General features: G+C 33.9%; 1 protein-coding gene across 1 annotated transcript; it reads left to right on the forward strand.

Moving 5' to 3' along the window:
* Window positions 1-1,457: 1,457 nt before the first annotated feature.
* Window positions 1,458-16,321, forward strand: LOC149795590 (protein mono-ADP-ribosyltransferase PARP10-like). Its single transcript, XM_089964113.1, has 4 exons — window positions 1,458-1,523; window positions 8,226-8,280; window positions 10,893-11,105; window positions 15,744-16,321. The coding sequence occupies exons 2-4, from the start codon at window positions 8,262-8,264 to the stop codon at window positions 16,001-16,003; spliced, it is 492 nt and encodes a 163-aa protein (XP_089820239.1). The 5' UTR covers window positions 1,458-1,523; window positions 8,226-8,261; the 3' UTR covers window positions 16,004-16,321.
* Window positions 16,322-16,701: the final 380 nt, after the last annotated feature.

Genomic DNA, 16,701 nt, shown 5'->3' on the forward strand with positions numbered 1-16,701 from the left:
CCTGCACCCCTGGGAATTCAAGTGAACACCATCAGACTCCATGTAAAGAGAGCGGAAGCCACGAATGTTGCAGGACTTCACACAGAGTGCACCGTCAAACACCCGGGCCAGTTCCGCATTCACTTGCCTCACAAGTCAGGAATATCGGCTTCTACTCAGCCCACGAGGGCTAAAACGGGGTAGCAGAGACCCAACCAAAACGCAGGAAACACCAGCAGAAATCATAGCATTGCATAACTGAATAATACGAATCACAATTTCTAAAAGCTCCACGGAACCAATTTCATTCTCTCCAAGCACGAGAAACTTTGAACAGTGGCTCCGGGTCTACCCTCCAATATAACAGTCGTATCTGCTGGGATGTGACACAAAGCAGGGATCTGCTGAATCCGAGCAACAATTCTATGTCCACATACAAGAAGCAACATCCTGACCAAGCAAGCAATAACAACAGAATGAAACAATACCAAATTGTATCGCTCGATTTAAACAGCGCCACGGAGCTGTGAAACAAAAGAGCGATAAATTACCCGCTCAGGCGGGATCAAAGAAAAACATAAACCCAAACCCAAACCACCAATAAACGTAATACCCCAGAGACTCCAAACACGCACGCAAAACAAGCAGCAAACCAAACCATAGTGACAAACAAGAAATATTTAGCTTTGGAAAATAAAACTCAAAATTACACACTAAGCAAACCGGAAAAGACAACTAGAAAAATCTTGACCCTAGAAAAAGCCACCCTTACAAACTAATCAACATTGCAACATGTATAGCACCATACACAGCACCACAAAATGACAAAAACTGACTATAGCAAGTCACTTCGCGATCAAACAAGAATAAAAAAGAGAGGGAAAACCAACCCATGGACCCTAGTGTTCTAATGGGGGGTGGGGGAATACCGACCCAAGTTCTGGGTACGGGTGGCCCACCAATGCTCCACAATAAAAGTCCTTTAAGTTGTGGAAATCAGGGAGGGCCAGCCTACCCACAACCAGTAAAAAATTTGATGAACAGAACAAAGAACGACCCTTACAAAAACTCTAATAAAAATAATAGGAAATAAATACAACAATAGCACAAAACACTGGGCGAACAGGGAAACCAACATTTACATATAGTAACATTTTGGATTAGAAGGGTGCCACATCTGTGTCCTACCCAGCTAATATAGCTGGGATCGGAACCAGGCTGTGCCAACACACCGTGCAGTACATTATTCAGTTATACCAAGACTTTAAAGAAACATTTATGTAAACACCGTAATAATTGGATTCAGTGGCATTTATAAATTGGTTATAGCACATTGTGTTGCCAGGTATGGAGAAATATTTGTGTTGGCATGCTCCTCTGGGAATTAGCACAGTCTGAAAATCCCGATCGAGTAACACGAAATGCCACGCCCATAATAATTGGCATGCCTCAGGCGACGTCTCTTCCGTATGGAGACAGTAATAATGACACAGCAATAACGACACGGACACTACTTTCGATTTGGAAACAATGGTTGGCTAACGGTAAGGGATGAAATATTATTAAAATTCATGTAGGCATTCACACCATTAGGATACAGTTTATGTAATTTTGAATTAACTTATTGCTTTGCGCTTGAAGATAATGCCATTTTAGAAGATAGCAGGTGGTCGTCAGTGTGGTGTGAGAATCTTTCCGGTAGCTTCACGTGGGTCACTGTTTTTTCCTTTCTCTCTTTCTTCTCCCTGGGTTTTCTTGGGTTCTTCCGCCATTAGTTATACTGACCTGACCGCCATGTATAGCCTATTGTGTGTTGAAAATGACGTTAGATCTACAGCAACAACAAATACATGATCACAGGCATTGGTAGTGTGAGTTTTTCTTTAACCTTATACTCTAGTAGAAAATGTGATGGACAAGGTCAGAGAAAACTCGGACTTACACCCCAACATAAGTGTCCAAATATCAAAAAAGGGGTGACAAGGGTCAGAGGAAACTCGGACTAGGACTAACTAGGCAGTTACTTTCATTTACTTTATATATAAGCAACGCAACACTTGATAAAAGGTACTGAGTTTATAAATTTATTGGAAGTTATTTTAGTTTCATGTATGAACATTAATGTATTCTTTTCATCTGGGTATTCTTTTTTAGGTGAATTTTCGTGCGAAGTGAAAAATCGCTGTCTTTAAAACATTCATCGAGTTTAGGACATAAATGTGCAATTCCATATCATCCGTTTCTCACGTTGGTAAAATCTCATTTCATAAGTTAAGATTTATATAAAGTAGGCATGATTTAAAACAATTCAACATAATTCTAATGAGCTTTTTACCAACATTACATAAAACAAATGAGGCATTACAATAAGCATGGTAGGTAAGACATAGAAACACATGATAATACATACATACGAATTGGACAAACCTCACAACACATGGCTTGAGACAGTAGCTGAAAAACATTTTAAAAGTTAGTGAAAATGAATTTAGTATCTGGATAAATTAAAAAAACACAATTTTGGATTAAATGAAAAAATAAAAACTTTAGTCAAAATTGAAACTTAAATGCAGAAGCACCAAATTGACTAACAAACATGATGCATGCAGCTTACACCTTTCATAAAAAGAAAGGAGCTAACAATAGGGCACTTGATTAGTACATAAGTCAAGAAAGGATAAACAACAAATACTGACACAAGCATTAGTTTTCATCACAGCGAGGGTGGGGGTGGCCATTATTTACAGATATAATAATTACAGTTTTTATGATTCCAGAATAGAATTAAAGATCTAAATGGATTAATGTTTGAGAGTACTGCTGAGACCATTTTCATAAAAAATTCAAAGACAATGCAGAGTTATGTTGACTACATTGACTTCTCTTCTGGCTGGACAGTTTTGTGAGTCATAATAAAAAAGTCACACCTTTTCACTGCCTTGGATATGGTATTTCTAGTTGTTTTAAACATATTTGTATTGCCAGCAGTGTTGTGGCTAAAAAGTTTTGACCATCAAGAGCTTTCTAGAAGCATCAGAATATATATTATTGATAACAAATATGCTGACAGGGAAGAAATAATGTTGGTATTAGGCCAGGTTTAAGATGGTCTTTCACTCAGTTGTACACTAAAAGGAATTGGTTATGAATTGAAAGTATGAGACACAAAAGTGTAATTGCAACATACCTAATTATGGCCCATGTCGATAGTGTATTGACACCATTATGGGTTGGGGAGCTGAGACTTCAGTTATGTGCTTTGTTATCCCAAGTGTGATTGGTGCAGATGACGCCATAAAATGACATCTGACAATTGAGAATAGGGTATTTTGTAATACAAACCTTGAGAAAAGTGACCAGAAAATTCAAATGTGAATAGAAGTAAAGAAATTTTTTGTTTTCTTCAGAAATTTCAAACAAAAAGTAGTTTTTAGGCTTAGCGGTGTCATATATCATTACCACATACACACACATAATCACAGTGATACAGACATACACAATGAATAGTAAGGCTTATGGACACACAAAAAACTGGATGAACAAAGGTGGCATAAATATTCTCACTCTTATTTATAATGTGTGTGGATAAAGAAAAATCACTTTGGGAAGCAAATAACTTTGGATTTGAAATTTGCAAGTGTGGAATGCAATTTCTTTCCAGCTCTGTTTTTGGGATGTTGTTTAATATGATGTACACCAGTCTGTATTGTGCTGTTTTAACATACTGCAGATGCAGTTCAGAATAGCAAGGTCTTACTCATAAATTAAAGGGAAAAAAGAAAACAATGTTTAACGGTATTGTATTAAGGATCAGTCCCATTAGTATGATAATCTAGATCTGGTGTCAAAAGTCATCGACAGTATGGTATTAAGGATCAGTGCCAATTAGTATGATAATCTAGATCCTGTTTCAAAAGTCATTAACAGTATGGTATTTCGGAACAGTGCCAATTAGTATGATATTCTAGATCTTGTGTCAAAAGTCATTAATAGCATGGTATTAAGTATCAGTGCCAAGAGATATACAAAGATCAGTGTCTACAAAGCTGTTTTACTGACTACCCTCCTATATGGCGCCAAATCTTGAATCACTTACAGCCACCACCTCCACCTCCTTGAACGCTTCCATCAGCATCGATGCCTCTGCAGCATCCTCAACATCCACTGGAGTGACTTCATCACCAATAATGAAGTCCTCAAACAAGCAGGGATCACCAACGTTGAGGCCATGCTCATGAATATACAGCTATGCTGGGCGGGGCACATCTCCAGGATGGAGGATCATAGCCTGCCAAAGACTGCACTGTATGGTGAGATGTCCACTGGCCACCATGATAGAGGGGCACCTCAAAAGAGATATAACGACACCTTGAAAAAGACCCTCACCACCAAGGGGCATCTCAAGCTATTGACCATGAAAGCTGGAGATGTACAGTTCACTGAACCACTACCACTTTTGAACAAAATAAGTGGACAAGCTTGGAGGAAAAATGATGGTGAAGACAAAACTGGGAACCATTGACAGCACCCACCACAAGCCAGACATTTCCCTGCAGCTTCTTTGGATGGACATGTCTGTCACATATTGGGTTCTTAAGCCACGAGAACATGTGAAATAGTCATGGACATCCCCTTCCTAAATCCTTGCAAATCTTCACAAGTGAAGTCAAGCCAACATTAAGTATCAGTGCCAATTAGTATGATAATCTATATCTGGTGTCAAAAGGCATTAACAATATGGTATTAAGTATCAGTGCCAATTAGTATGATAATCTAGATCTTGTGTCAAAAGTCATTAACAGTATGGTGCTAAGTATCAGTGCCAATTAGTATGATAATCTAGATCTTGTGTCAAAAGTCATTGACAGTATGGTATTAAGGATCAGTGCCAATTAGTATAATAATCTAGATCTTGTGTCAAAAGTCATTAAGAGTATGGTGTTAAGGATCAGTGCCAATTAGTATGATAGTCTAGATCTTGTGTCAAAAAGTCATTAACAGTATGGTGTTAAGTATCAGTGTCAATTAGTATGATAGTCTAGATCTTGTGTCAAAAGGCATTGACAGTATGGTGTTAAGGATCAGTGCCAATTAGTATGATAATCTAGATCTTGTGTCAAAAAGTCATTAACAGTATAGTATTAAGTATCAGTGCCAATTAGTATGATGTCTAGATCTTGTGTCAAAAAGTCATTAACAGTATGGTGTTGAGTATCAGTGCCAATTAGTATGATAGTCTAGATCTTGTGTCAAAAAGTCATTAACAGTATGGTGTTAAGTATCAGTGTCAATTAGTATGATAGTCTAGATCTTCTGTCAAAAGGCATTAACAGTATGGTGTTAAGTATTAGTGTCAGTTAGTATGATAGTCTAGATCTTGTGTCAAAAAGTCATTAACAGTATGGTGTTAAGCATCAGTGTCAATTAGTATGATAGTCTAGATCTTGTGTCAAAAAGTCATTAACAGTATGGTGTTAAGTATCAGTGTCAATTAGTATGATAGTCTAGATCTTGTGTCAAAAGGCCTTGACAGTATGGTGTTAAGGATCAGTGCCAATTAGTATGATAATCTAGATCTTGTGTCAAAAAGTCATTAACAGTATAGTATTAAGTATCAGTGCCAATTAGTATGATGTCTAGATCTTGTGTCAAAAAGTCATTAACAGTATGGTGTTGAGTATCAGTGCCAATTAGTATGATAATCTAGATCTTGTGTCAAAAAGTCATTAACAGTATGGTGTTAAGTATCAGTGCCAATTAGTATGATAATCTAGATCTTGTGTCAAAAAGTCATTAACAGTATGGTGTTAAGTATCAGTGTCAATTAGTATGATAGTCTAGATCTTGTGTCAAAAGGCATTGACAGTATGGTGTTAAGGATCAGTGCCAATTAGTATGATAATCTAGATCTTGTGTCAAAAAGTCATTAACAGTATAGTATTAAGTATCAGTGCCAATTAGTATGATGTCTAGATCTTGTGTCAAAAAGTCATTAACAGTATGGTGTTGAGTATCAGTGTCAATTAGTATGATAGTCTAGATCTTGTGTCAAAAGGCATTGACAGTATGGTGTTAAGGATCAGTGCCAATTAGTATGATAATCTAGATCTTGTGTCAAAAAGTCATTAACAGTATAGTATTAAGTATCAGTGCCAATTAGTATGATGTCTAGATCTTGTGTCAAAAAGTCATTAACAGTATGGTGTTGAGTATCAGTGTCAATTAGTATGATAGTCTAGATCTTGTGTCAAAAAGTCATTAACAGTATGGTGTTAAGTATCAGTGCCAATTAGTATGATAATCTAGATCTTGTGTCAAAAAGTCATTAACAGTATGGTGTTAAGTATCAGTGTCAATTAGTATGATAGTATAGATCTTGTGTCAAAAGGCATTGACAGTATGGTGTTAAGGATCAGTGCCAATTAGTATGATAATCTAGATCTTGTGTCAAAAAGTCATTAACAGTATAGTATTAAGTATCAGTGCCAATTAGTATGATGTCTAGATCTTGTGTCAAAAAGTCATTAACAGTATGGTGTTAAGTATCAGTGCCAATTAGTATGATAATCTAGATCTTGTGTCAAAAAGTCATTAACAGTATGGTGTTAAGTATCAGTGTCAATTAGTATGATAGTCTAGATCTTGTGTCAAAAGGCATTGACAGTATGGTGTTAAGGATCAGTGCCAATTAGTATGATAATCTAGATCTTGTGTCAAAAAGTCATTAACAGTATAGTATTAAGTATCAGTGCCAATTAGTATGATGTCTAGATCTTGTGTCAAAAAGTCATTAACAGTATGGTGTTGAGTATCAGTGCCAATTAGTATGATAGTCTAGATCTTGTGTCAAAAGGCATTGACAGTATGGTGTTAAGTATCAGTGCCAATTAGTATGATGTCTAGATCTTGTGTCAAAAAGTCATTAACAGTATGGTGTTGAGTATCAGTGCCAATTAGTATGATAATCTAGATCTTGTGTCAAAAGTCATTAATCGTATGGTATTTAACATCGAAACCAATTAGTATGATAATCTGGATCTTGTGTCAAGATTATTAACAGTATGGTATTATGTGTCTATACCATATATCATGGTAATGTAGACCTTTTGTCAAGGTTATTAACAGTCTGGTATTACAGTGCAAGTGTCTATGCCAGTTAGTATGGTAATGTAGATTTTGTGTTATCATTATTAACACTATGGCATTAATTATGGTAAAGTGTATCTTCATGTTTTTTAGCAATTTGGTATTATGTATTCATGCTAGTGAGTATGGTAATTTATATATAATGTTTTGTAATAATATGGTATTAATTATCCATGCCATTAAGTACAGTAATATATATATATATATATATATATATATATATATATATATATATATATATATATATATATATATATATATATATATATATATATATAGCATGTTTTGTAGCAATTTGTAAGTTATAATCTTTGCCAGTGAGCATGATAGTGTATATCACATGTGTTTTAGTAGTATGTTATTATATTAGGTATCCTTGTCATTAATTTATTTGAAATGAAACATTTTTTTCTGAGGGTGATAAAATTAGTTCTTGAAGTAATTTGATGTATTTATGAGCTTGCTTGATACTATCCCCTAGACTGTAAGACAGCATTGCCTTGAACATTAATTTTTCTAACCCATTACATGTATGTATTTAATGATATTGATAAAAATAGTAACAGCTCCCTGAAAACTGGAAAGACCTTGATGCTGTATGGATGGGAAAGTCTTATAATGTACAAGACATGAATTAAACAAAGTAATGTAAACAATATGAATGCATGGTTTGTATATTTGTCATTAATTTAGTGGATTGATGCAATTGAAGTCACAAAACATGAATGTTGCCTCCAAAAGAATATGCAAAACAGTGAAAGCAAAACTAATGTGCTGTTACTCCAATGTGACACAAAAAAAATTAATTAAATTCTTTGGATATGATTATGGTCAATTTAGATAAAGGTGGAATGGTTGTAATTTCCAGAGTATTTAATGTATTATGAATCTATCCTAATACAGATACCTTCAAAACAAGATATTTTTTACACACGCATTATTATCATTGGTTCATTGTCTAATATTTCTTCCCATATGATTCTGTCAAGGCATTCCAAGTTCCTTCTTAACTTAATACAGTTAATTTACAGTAGGAATTTCTACATTTGCATTATCATCCATGGTTAGTTGTCTAATGTTTTTTATCCATCTCTTTCCAGATACCAGATGTAGAAAAACATGATGAAGACCTAACTATGGCAGAAGGAGGAATAGGTTCTATTGAAATAAGATTTTTCTTTTTATTCGAGATAATTGTTTGTTCATTTGCATCATTTGTACCATTTTGTGTACACTTACATTCCCATCAGTATCTAATATAACTTCTTTTTGCTGCAAGATCTTTATTTTACTATAATTTCTTAAGCAGTAACAATCATGTATTGTTTTCATATTTAGGCAAAATTTAGCAAATAAATAATAGAATAAAATTATCAGTTAACAATATTTCTTGGATGAGGAAGATAAGATAACAAGGCTTTTCACATTTCAATATTGTAAATATTTGCATCACATTTCCCAAGGAAAGCTTGTCTTACATATAGGTCAGTGCTTCCAGAAATAAAAAATGGTAGATAAAATAAATTTAATTAAAAATACTCAGATTTACTCAAGATGATGTGCTTGTGTATCTCTTAGCTATAAACTGCCCCAAACACCCCTTACACAGAGAGGGTTATTTGATATAAAAATAACATTATTTAATATTCACAAGAAAGATGTAATGTGCAGTCATATAAAGAGAGATTTTGTACTGTTAATGGTTTGTTTAAAAAATTAGGACTTTTTGATAAAATTTCACATTTCCAGATTTAAACTGATTACAGTGAAGTTAAATGTTAAAATTTCCCATTTCAAAATTAATTAAAGATATAACCTCTGAAGTGCCATGATAGTAATCAGTAAAAAAAAATGTCTGCAGCTTTAGTCAACTGATACTTAACAACTTTTTAAAATTATTTTTAATGAGTCATCTGTTATGGTCATTCATTAAAATAAAACTGATGCAGTGAAGGTTTTAGTAGCTCCTCAAGGGGTTAGTTTCCTAGAACAGCTGCAGTGCAGTGAAAATCTTGTTAAATTAAAATGTTTACAGTTTTTTTTAGGTGGGTGTTATATTTGACATGGATATAAAAATCAAGGATTTTCATTGAAATATTCCCTGTCACATGTCTCATTTTTCATATTCTATGTAAAACTCAAGACTATGTTTGTTACAGGTGTGGTGCTTTTAACTTTTTCCAATTTAGAATGAACTCCAAATGTTTTCACCAGTATCAGTCCTATCATTGTTTTTAAATAATTTCATCTTTTGTTTTTTATGTATATTTTATTGGCATTGAGTGATGACCTTTGTCCATATTTTAGGGTCCGGTGGCCTAGTGGTTAGAGCATCCACCTCAAATGAGGGAGGTAATGGGTTCAATCCCTGGCCGATTGTACACTTACAAAAATGGTACTAACATCTGCCTCGCTTGGCGCTCAGCAATAAGAGGTTAGTGTTAGGACTGGTCGGCCTGATGTCAGGATAATGTGACTGGGTGGGACATCATGCTACATGACTGTGGCATGATGTCCCAGTGCTAGACATCACTATAAACTGTCACACTGCAGGCATCATAGCGATATGACTGAAAAATTGTTCAACCTGTGTTAAAAATCAAAATCTCTCTCTCACACACACACACACATTTTAGGTATGAGTTTGGACCTACCTGGCTAATATCTTTTTTATTATAAATAACATTAAATATGTAACTTTTCTGCAGTAGAACTTCAATTATCTCTCAGGGTGCAGGATGGAGACTATGACAGATATGAGAATAGACTGATAATAGAATATGTACATTAAAAATATTATACAATAGACTGGGTCATCGGAAAATCATAATATCTACATATGTACATGTACCTGTTTTTAATATTTTGACAGTTGACAGAGGCTGATGGTTAATATGGTGATGTACAATCAAAGTTCTACTGTATATAATTGTAGATAATATATTACGATTGTTTGTATGTAAACATGAAAATATGTTTACTTGGATTTAAGTTCAGAACATTTCTTTTTCACTTTGGAGTTCCTGGTATACCTTCTGTTTGCCATGTTCTTTACTAAAGTTTTAGTAATAGACCTGATATTGTTGACAACTTATAATGTTCTATAAGGGATCTTTTGACCTTTATCCTTGTCCTCATGTATATTGTGACTTAGACTTTTATTTAAGGGATAAGTAAATAGAAACTATTTATTCCTACTTCAAAAAACTCTTTTAGTTATGTTAAGTTTTAATTTGAGAGGATATATTTATTTAAATTATTCATTGGAATTGCAAAGTGTTCATTACACCTTTTGGACTAAATCACTATTTTGGGATTATGGTGAAGCCATTCAGAGACATTTTGGATTATATCATTGTGATACATCATGACTGTTAAAGTTAAACAATATTCCAGGCTGTTGGCACATCAGCACATTCAAGGTTGGAATTCATTCATGACACCACTGGATTTAATTCAGAATACTCTATACTTTTGAACTTGTGATACACCTTTTAGGACTATTTGGTATTTAATTCACAAGACTAAGTTCTTTTTAAATTTTCACTTTGTATTCTAAGGAAATGAATTATTTGTTGAAATTTACTAAACTTGTTGGTTTTCACTCTTTATGATCAGAGTTGTAACAATTTCTTCACAAGTGATTTTATATATATATATATATATATATATATATTGCTTTAGTGTAAAATGTTTTAACCTGAAGGTAATAAATAAGTAATAATAACACAAAACTTTATGTAGATGAGTAGTGTATTCACTTTCAGCAACACAGTGGTTAAACATCTTGGAAAATGAGGCCAGGACAGTTGATGGTAGAACCAGCTCAAAAACTGTGGAGGTCAGAGGATTTTCTTTGGACACAAGTCATGATGTTCTGGAAATGTACTTTGAGAATTCCCGGCGATCTGGAGGAGGAGTTATAGAGGAGTTTGAAATCAAAGATAATGTGGCTTACATCACATTTGAAGAGGATGAAGGTAGTCATAATAGCTGCTATTACAAGCAAATGTTTGTTAGAAGTTAAAAATATTCTGCTAACATTTTAGCTATATAACTTGAAAGTACAAAAATAAAGTGTAGAATGTATTATGAAATTAATACTGATTTGTGTTTACCTTTTTTAAGATGGTTTTCTGTTAAAGTATGTTTATTTTAAAGTAAACATAATTTTAGACAAGGAAAATATTATCTTCCGTGCATCAAAATTTACTTGTATTATGAAAGAATTCTTGCTATAAATAATGCTTTTCTAGTCAATATTGACAGGAATATGTTGCTTTTGTCTTCAACAATGTATAATTTGTACTGTTATATTTTCACATGACGTTCAGAATAAGTGTTTCCAGGGTTCAAACCAAACTAAATATTATGGTAAAGTGGGTTCTATTGCCTATCAAAATATGGAAAAATAATTGGGAACTTGGGAGAAGTATGTGAATGGTCAATATTTTTTATAGCAGACTAACTTGTTGAACATCTGTTGTTTCATTGGCCCTGCAATTTCAGGAGAATTACAAACAAAAAATGGTCAACATTCATGATTTACGCTAGGTTTTAGACAATTTGTTTGAAGCACCACACATTTGCTGACAGTTTTCTGTAGTTTTATTATTTACCCAGATATATGGATACTCTAGATAGTCTCAAATATAGTGTACATTAAGAAACAGAAAAGTAAGTTGAGTTTAATTTAATGCAGCTCTGGTATTTGAAAAGAGCCATGCTGATATAAGCTGTCTGTATGACATTGTCAGTTATTAGTATTTATTTATTTATTGAGTTATTTATTTATTTTATTTATTTATTTATTTAAAGAGTGTATTTCTGTAGTAAATAGTCTCCCCTGAGTCCATTTATTATGCTAAATAAAAATAAAATGAATGCACAAACCGATGTACCTGATTTGTGCAACAGCTGGTACATATAATTTACACAGATCTGTTGTGATATTAGGTAGTTATTATGTCAGTTCACTATGGAAGTAAACCATGTTGGTCATTTAGAAAATATTGTTCTCTCTACTCTCAAAAATGGATGTTTAGATCAGCAAGGGATTTTCACCAAAAGACTTCTAATAATGTCTACTTGGTCCTAAAAGAAAATGGTGCCAAGCTGGCATCCAGTATTGTCCATCACAGAAGCTAATTTGGAAGTCTTGTTATCAATGCAGAATATGAAAGATGGTTTCAGCACTAAGCAGTTAAAAGGAAGAAATGGTCTTGTCCTGAATGCCTGGAAATTCTTTTTGTCCAGTTGAATGTCAGTTCCATCACAGAACTCCTTTTTTTTTTTGTTTTGAAAGGTGAAGTCTTTAAATATAGTATCAAATAATCCCATCTTTCATACTGCTACTTCAACACTCATACAATGAAAATGACAATTGAAACCTTGGTAACCATTTTTTAATTGATTTTTTCCATTTAAACATATGTGGTACCCAGGGAAGAAAGTGTTTTTTTAAATATATGCCAGGGTAATTTGATTTCACTAGGTTTACATTAAAATGATAAGAAAATTTGAATTTGAGTATCCCACATTAAAAGTACCTTCCCTGGGTCCCAGGTATACTTTAATATTTTAGATGCTATAAGAATTAGGACTTTAACATATCATATTATGATTCTATGGTCTGAAACTAAGTCATATCAAGGAGTGAAAACTAAAAAGGGTTGTAAAATTCAACAAATAATTTATTTTCCTATAATACAAAGTGAAAATGCATAAAAAATAACTGACTGTATTGTGAAATAAATCCCAGATAATCCTAGAATTTCAAACACTTATCCTAATGATTCAAGTTCTGAACAAACTTTAGCAGTACTCGAAAATAAATACAATGCTGGAAGTGTTGATGTGTTTGTGGTGGCCAATGTCATAGTGATGTGACACGTCTTTTGTTGAATGACAATACAATCCAAGAATATATCCTTATTTGGAATGTCACTATAAATCCAAATCTCTGTTTCCAAGAATGTTATTTTTGAGCACTTTGTATTTCCAGAGAAAAATTACTTGAATTAAATAATTTGAATAAATATATTCCTGCATAATTGTTCTTGGTCTTGTATCAAGTGATATCAGATAGTGACATAGTGACATTTATAGGACACTCTGAAACACAAAAATTGGGACTTGCGTTGTTTGTTTATAAGATGCATGGAATTAATATATTTTGGGATAATGTGAATCTGATCATTTTGAACCATTTTTTTGCTGGAATGTGACCTATAATTAAATTCATGGATTTATCATTTGTCATATAAAATGATTTAAAATGTTCAGCATTATGGATTTTATTGGATTAAAACAAATTCTAAGTTTTATATATATATATATATATATATATATATATATATATACACACACACACACACACACACACACACACACACACAGCATATGCCATGACCCATGGACTCCATGTGAAGTTCAAATACAAATTCAAGTGTCTACGGTCACCATATTTTTAGTACTATAAACAAAATATATTATTTGTAATTATGTCTATTGTTCTTTCTTAAACCCACTTGAACTTCAACCTTCAAAACTGACTTCTGTACAGATCTGTTGTAAGAGATCGCCTGTCTTGAAAAAACATTTTTTACTGGCAGAAGGATTGGTAAAGACAGGTTTTGCTGTATTAAGATCTTTGCATTGACTTTAGAACCCCAAACACTGCAGGTATTCTAATTATTGAGAAGGAGACCACATGACTGCATTTATGTTATAGTATTTTAAGTCAGGTCATATTCACAAGCATAAAATTGAGTCCAATATTGTATAAAATTTGCAGATACAATGATTATCCTGTATGTAACTTATTGTCTGTAACCTTCTACAAACTTTCCAGATTATCAGCTAGATGACTGGTAAAGTTTTTAGCTATACCCTCTCAATTAGTCCAAAAGAGAAATGATTATTTTGTTGATTTCTCTTGTCTACTCATAGACAATTACCAGAAACAAATGACAGATGATGATTGTTTCTTTGTTTATCTTTATGATCCATCCAGAGTTACTTCAGTGATGTGATGTGATTTTGATTTTTAACGTAGCTTTTAACAATTTTTCAGTCATATCGCTACGATGTCTGCAATGTGGCAGTTTATAGTGATGTCTAGCACTGGGGCATCATGCCGCAGACATGTAGCATGATGTCCCACCCAGTCACATTATCCTGACACCGGGCCGACCAGTCCTAACACTAACTTCTTAATGCTGAGCGCCAAGCGAGGCAGCTGTTAGTACCATTTTTTTTGCAAGTCTTTGGTATGACTCGGCCGGGGATCGAACCCACGACCTCCCGCATCTGAGGCGAACGCTCTAACCACTATGTCACCGGAGCGGTTCAGTTACTTCAGTGAAAATTGTCCATTGTTTATTTCAAGGATTAGCTTTATTTTTTTTATGCTAGCAATAAGGTAGAGAATATTGTGTTATGATGTTTTCCTTTGAGGTATCCATCCATGATTCTCTCTGTTCATTTCCAGACAACAAGAGTTTTTTCATCATCCACCTTTATTACATTTAGTAAGTAGTTTTCTTTTGGATTTAAAAAAAGGAAAGCTATCAATTTTGAGGTAAAAAGATATGGAAACTGTAAGTGAAAGAAGAAATATAGTTACACACATTGTCATTAGTTTTATATAACAGACCTGGATCAAACATTGTAGCTTTCAATTAGTGTATGGATTCAGAATCCTATTGAGTTTGGATTTCAAAGGTCAAATGTCAAGTTACTATAGCTGAAAAGTCTCCACAAAAGTTAATTTCTCATAATGTAGTTTGACAAAGATTTGTGAGTGGTTTACACTTTAGATAATGCTGAAGCAAATTAACTTAAGGGTCAAAAGGTTGAATGTCATGGTCTTATGACTGAAAGATCATTTGTTTGGCATTAATGGATTTGACCTTGACCAAGGTTTATTGAGGACTTGTTAGTAAGGTATGAAAAAAGGCTACAGAGTCAGATGTTGAAAGGTCAAGATGATAGTGACTTAAAGAAAATATTAGCTTTGTAAACAATCAATTTTTTCTTCTGGAGCAAGTTGCTTGATCAAACAAAAATTGTGGACAGCTTTTCCTTTGCAGCACAAAAAGCTATAGATTTTGAGGTCAGAAGGTCACAGAAACTTGCCATTTTAAGTCTAAAAAGAAAACTATTTTTTTTGTTGTACGATTTGTTCAAGCAACCTACTTTGATGAAGGTCAAGATTAGTGTCATTGAGATGCTAATGCCAACATAGAGGAATATTAGATATGTAACGGACCTTCTTTGCTAGCCAAGGTTCTGATATGTTAACCTATCTATACTCTGGTGCTTCAATCCAATATTTGAGTGCTTTTGCACTAGCAACATCTATTGGATTTCATGAGTTGCCTCCATTAGTATGTAATGTCAACATACAAATGTAAGAGCAAATTTAATTGGATGCAGTGGCTTGTTTCCAATGAAATTCACAGATCAGAGACACTGAACTATCAAAATGTAGATTGGTTAACATATTGGAACCTTGGCCAGCAAAGATGGTGGTGGACATATAATGTGTTCCATGAAACTCTTGATTTTTCTTGTTTTTGTTTGGTAATGAATGATGTGGACCTTTTCCCTTTTAGTTGCCCAGAGAGTGGCTTCCCGCAGTCCTCACAGAGTGGCAAGCCAGACATTGACTGCAACCATGTTTTGTCCTCCACTACAGAAACCCTGCTATGAAAACAGAGTCCTAGTCCAGAATCTGAATAGTGCTGTAACAGAGCAACTACTGACCAATTTCCTGCAGACAGAGACAGGAATAATGGTCAAAGAATTCCTATATGGAGAAGAAGAAGGAAAAGTTGTTGTAACTTTTTCAGATTTTATTGGTAATTATGTTTAGTAATTCAGAACTTCGGATTTTCTAGGAAGTAGATTGATTGAATGCAGTGAGTAAGGAAATAGAAAAATGCTGACTCAGTGAAGTAAGAAAAAACTTTTCATTAATTGAGACAAAGATTGCTGTCTTTTTATAACTCACATGAACAAAGTACTGGAAAGCTAATGCTGTGAACCTCTCATATCAGACATGGCAGATGTAGATAGCAAGTTAAAATTTGTGTTAAGGATTGTTATGTATATCTGTATTGTCTGTTTAAACATTTGGTGCAAGACTATACAATACATTCTACTTTAAGATAATGAACTATAAAAATATTGTTTATTTGAGTTCATGTTGTATATGTTGACCCTGTTTACAGTTTGGGGTACCCGGCTGTACTTTTTCCATCGTATACTCTGGAAAAGCATGGAATACGATGGAAAAACATGGAAAACCCTGGAAAACGATGGAAACTTGAAATATTCTGCAGAATTTAGCATGGAAACCCTGGACACTGTGCATGGAAAATGCTGGACATGCCTGGAAAATGCTGGACATTTTGGACTTTGAAATTTTTCAGCATGGAAAACCCTGGAAAACGATGGACATTTTGGACTTTGATTTTTTTCAGCATGGAAAACCCTGGAAAATGATGGACATTTTGGACTCTGAATTTTTTTCAGCATGGAAAACCCTGGAAAAGCATGGACAGTTTAGAC

Source organism: Sinohyriopsis cumingii, chromosome 7 (genome assembly GCF_028554795.1).
Source record: "Sinohyriopsis cumingii isolate HCF-2022 chromosome 7, ASM2855479v2, whole genome shotgun sequence".
Classification (NCBI taxonomy): Eukaryota; Metazoa; Mollusca; class Bivalvia; order Unionida; family Unionidae; genus Sinohyriopsis; species Sinohyriopsis cumingii.

Coding starts and splice junctions, on each gene's coding strand:
- LOC149795590 (XM_089964113.1), top strand. Junction 11,106..15,743: donor CACATTTGAAGAGGATGAAG/GTAGTCATAATA, acceptor TTTCCCTTTTAG/TTGCCCAGAGAGTGGCTTCC.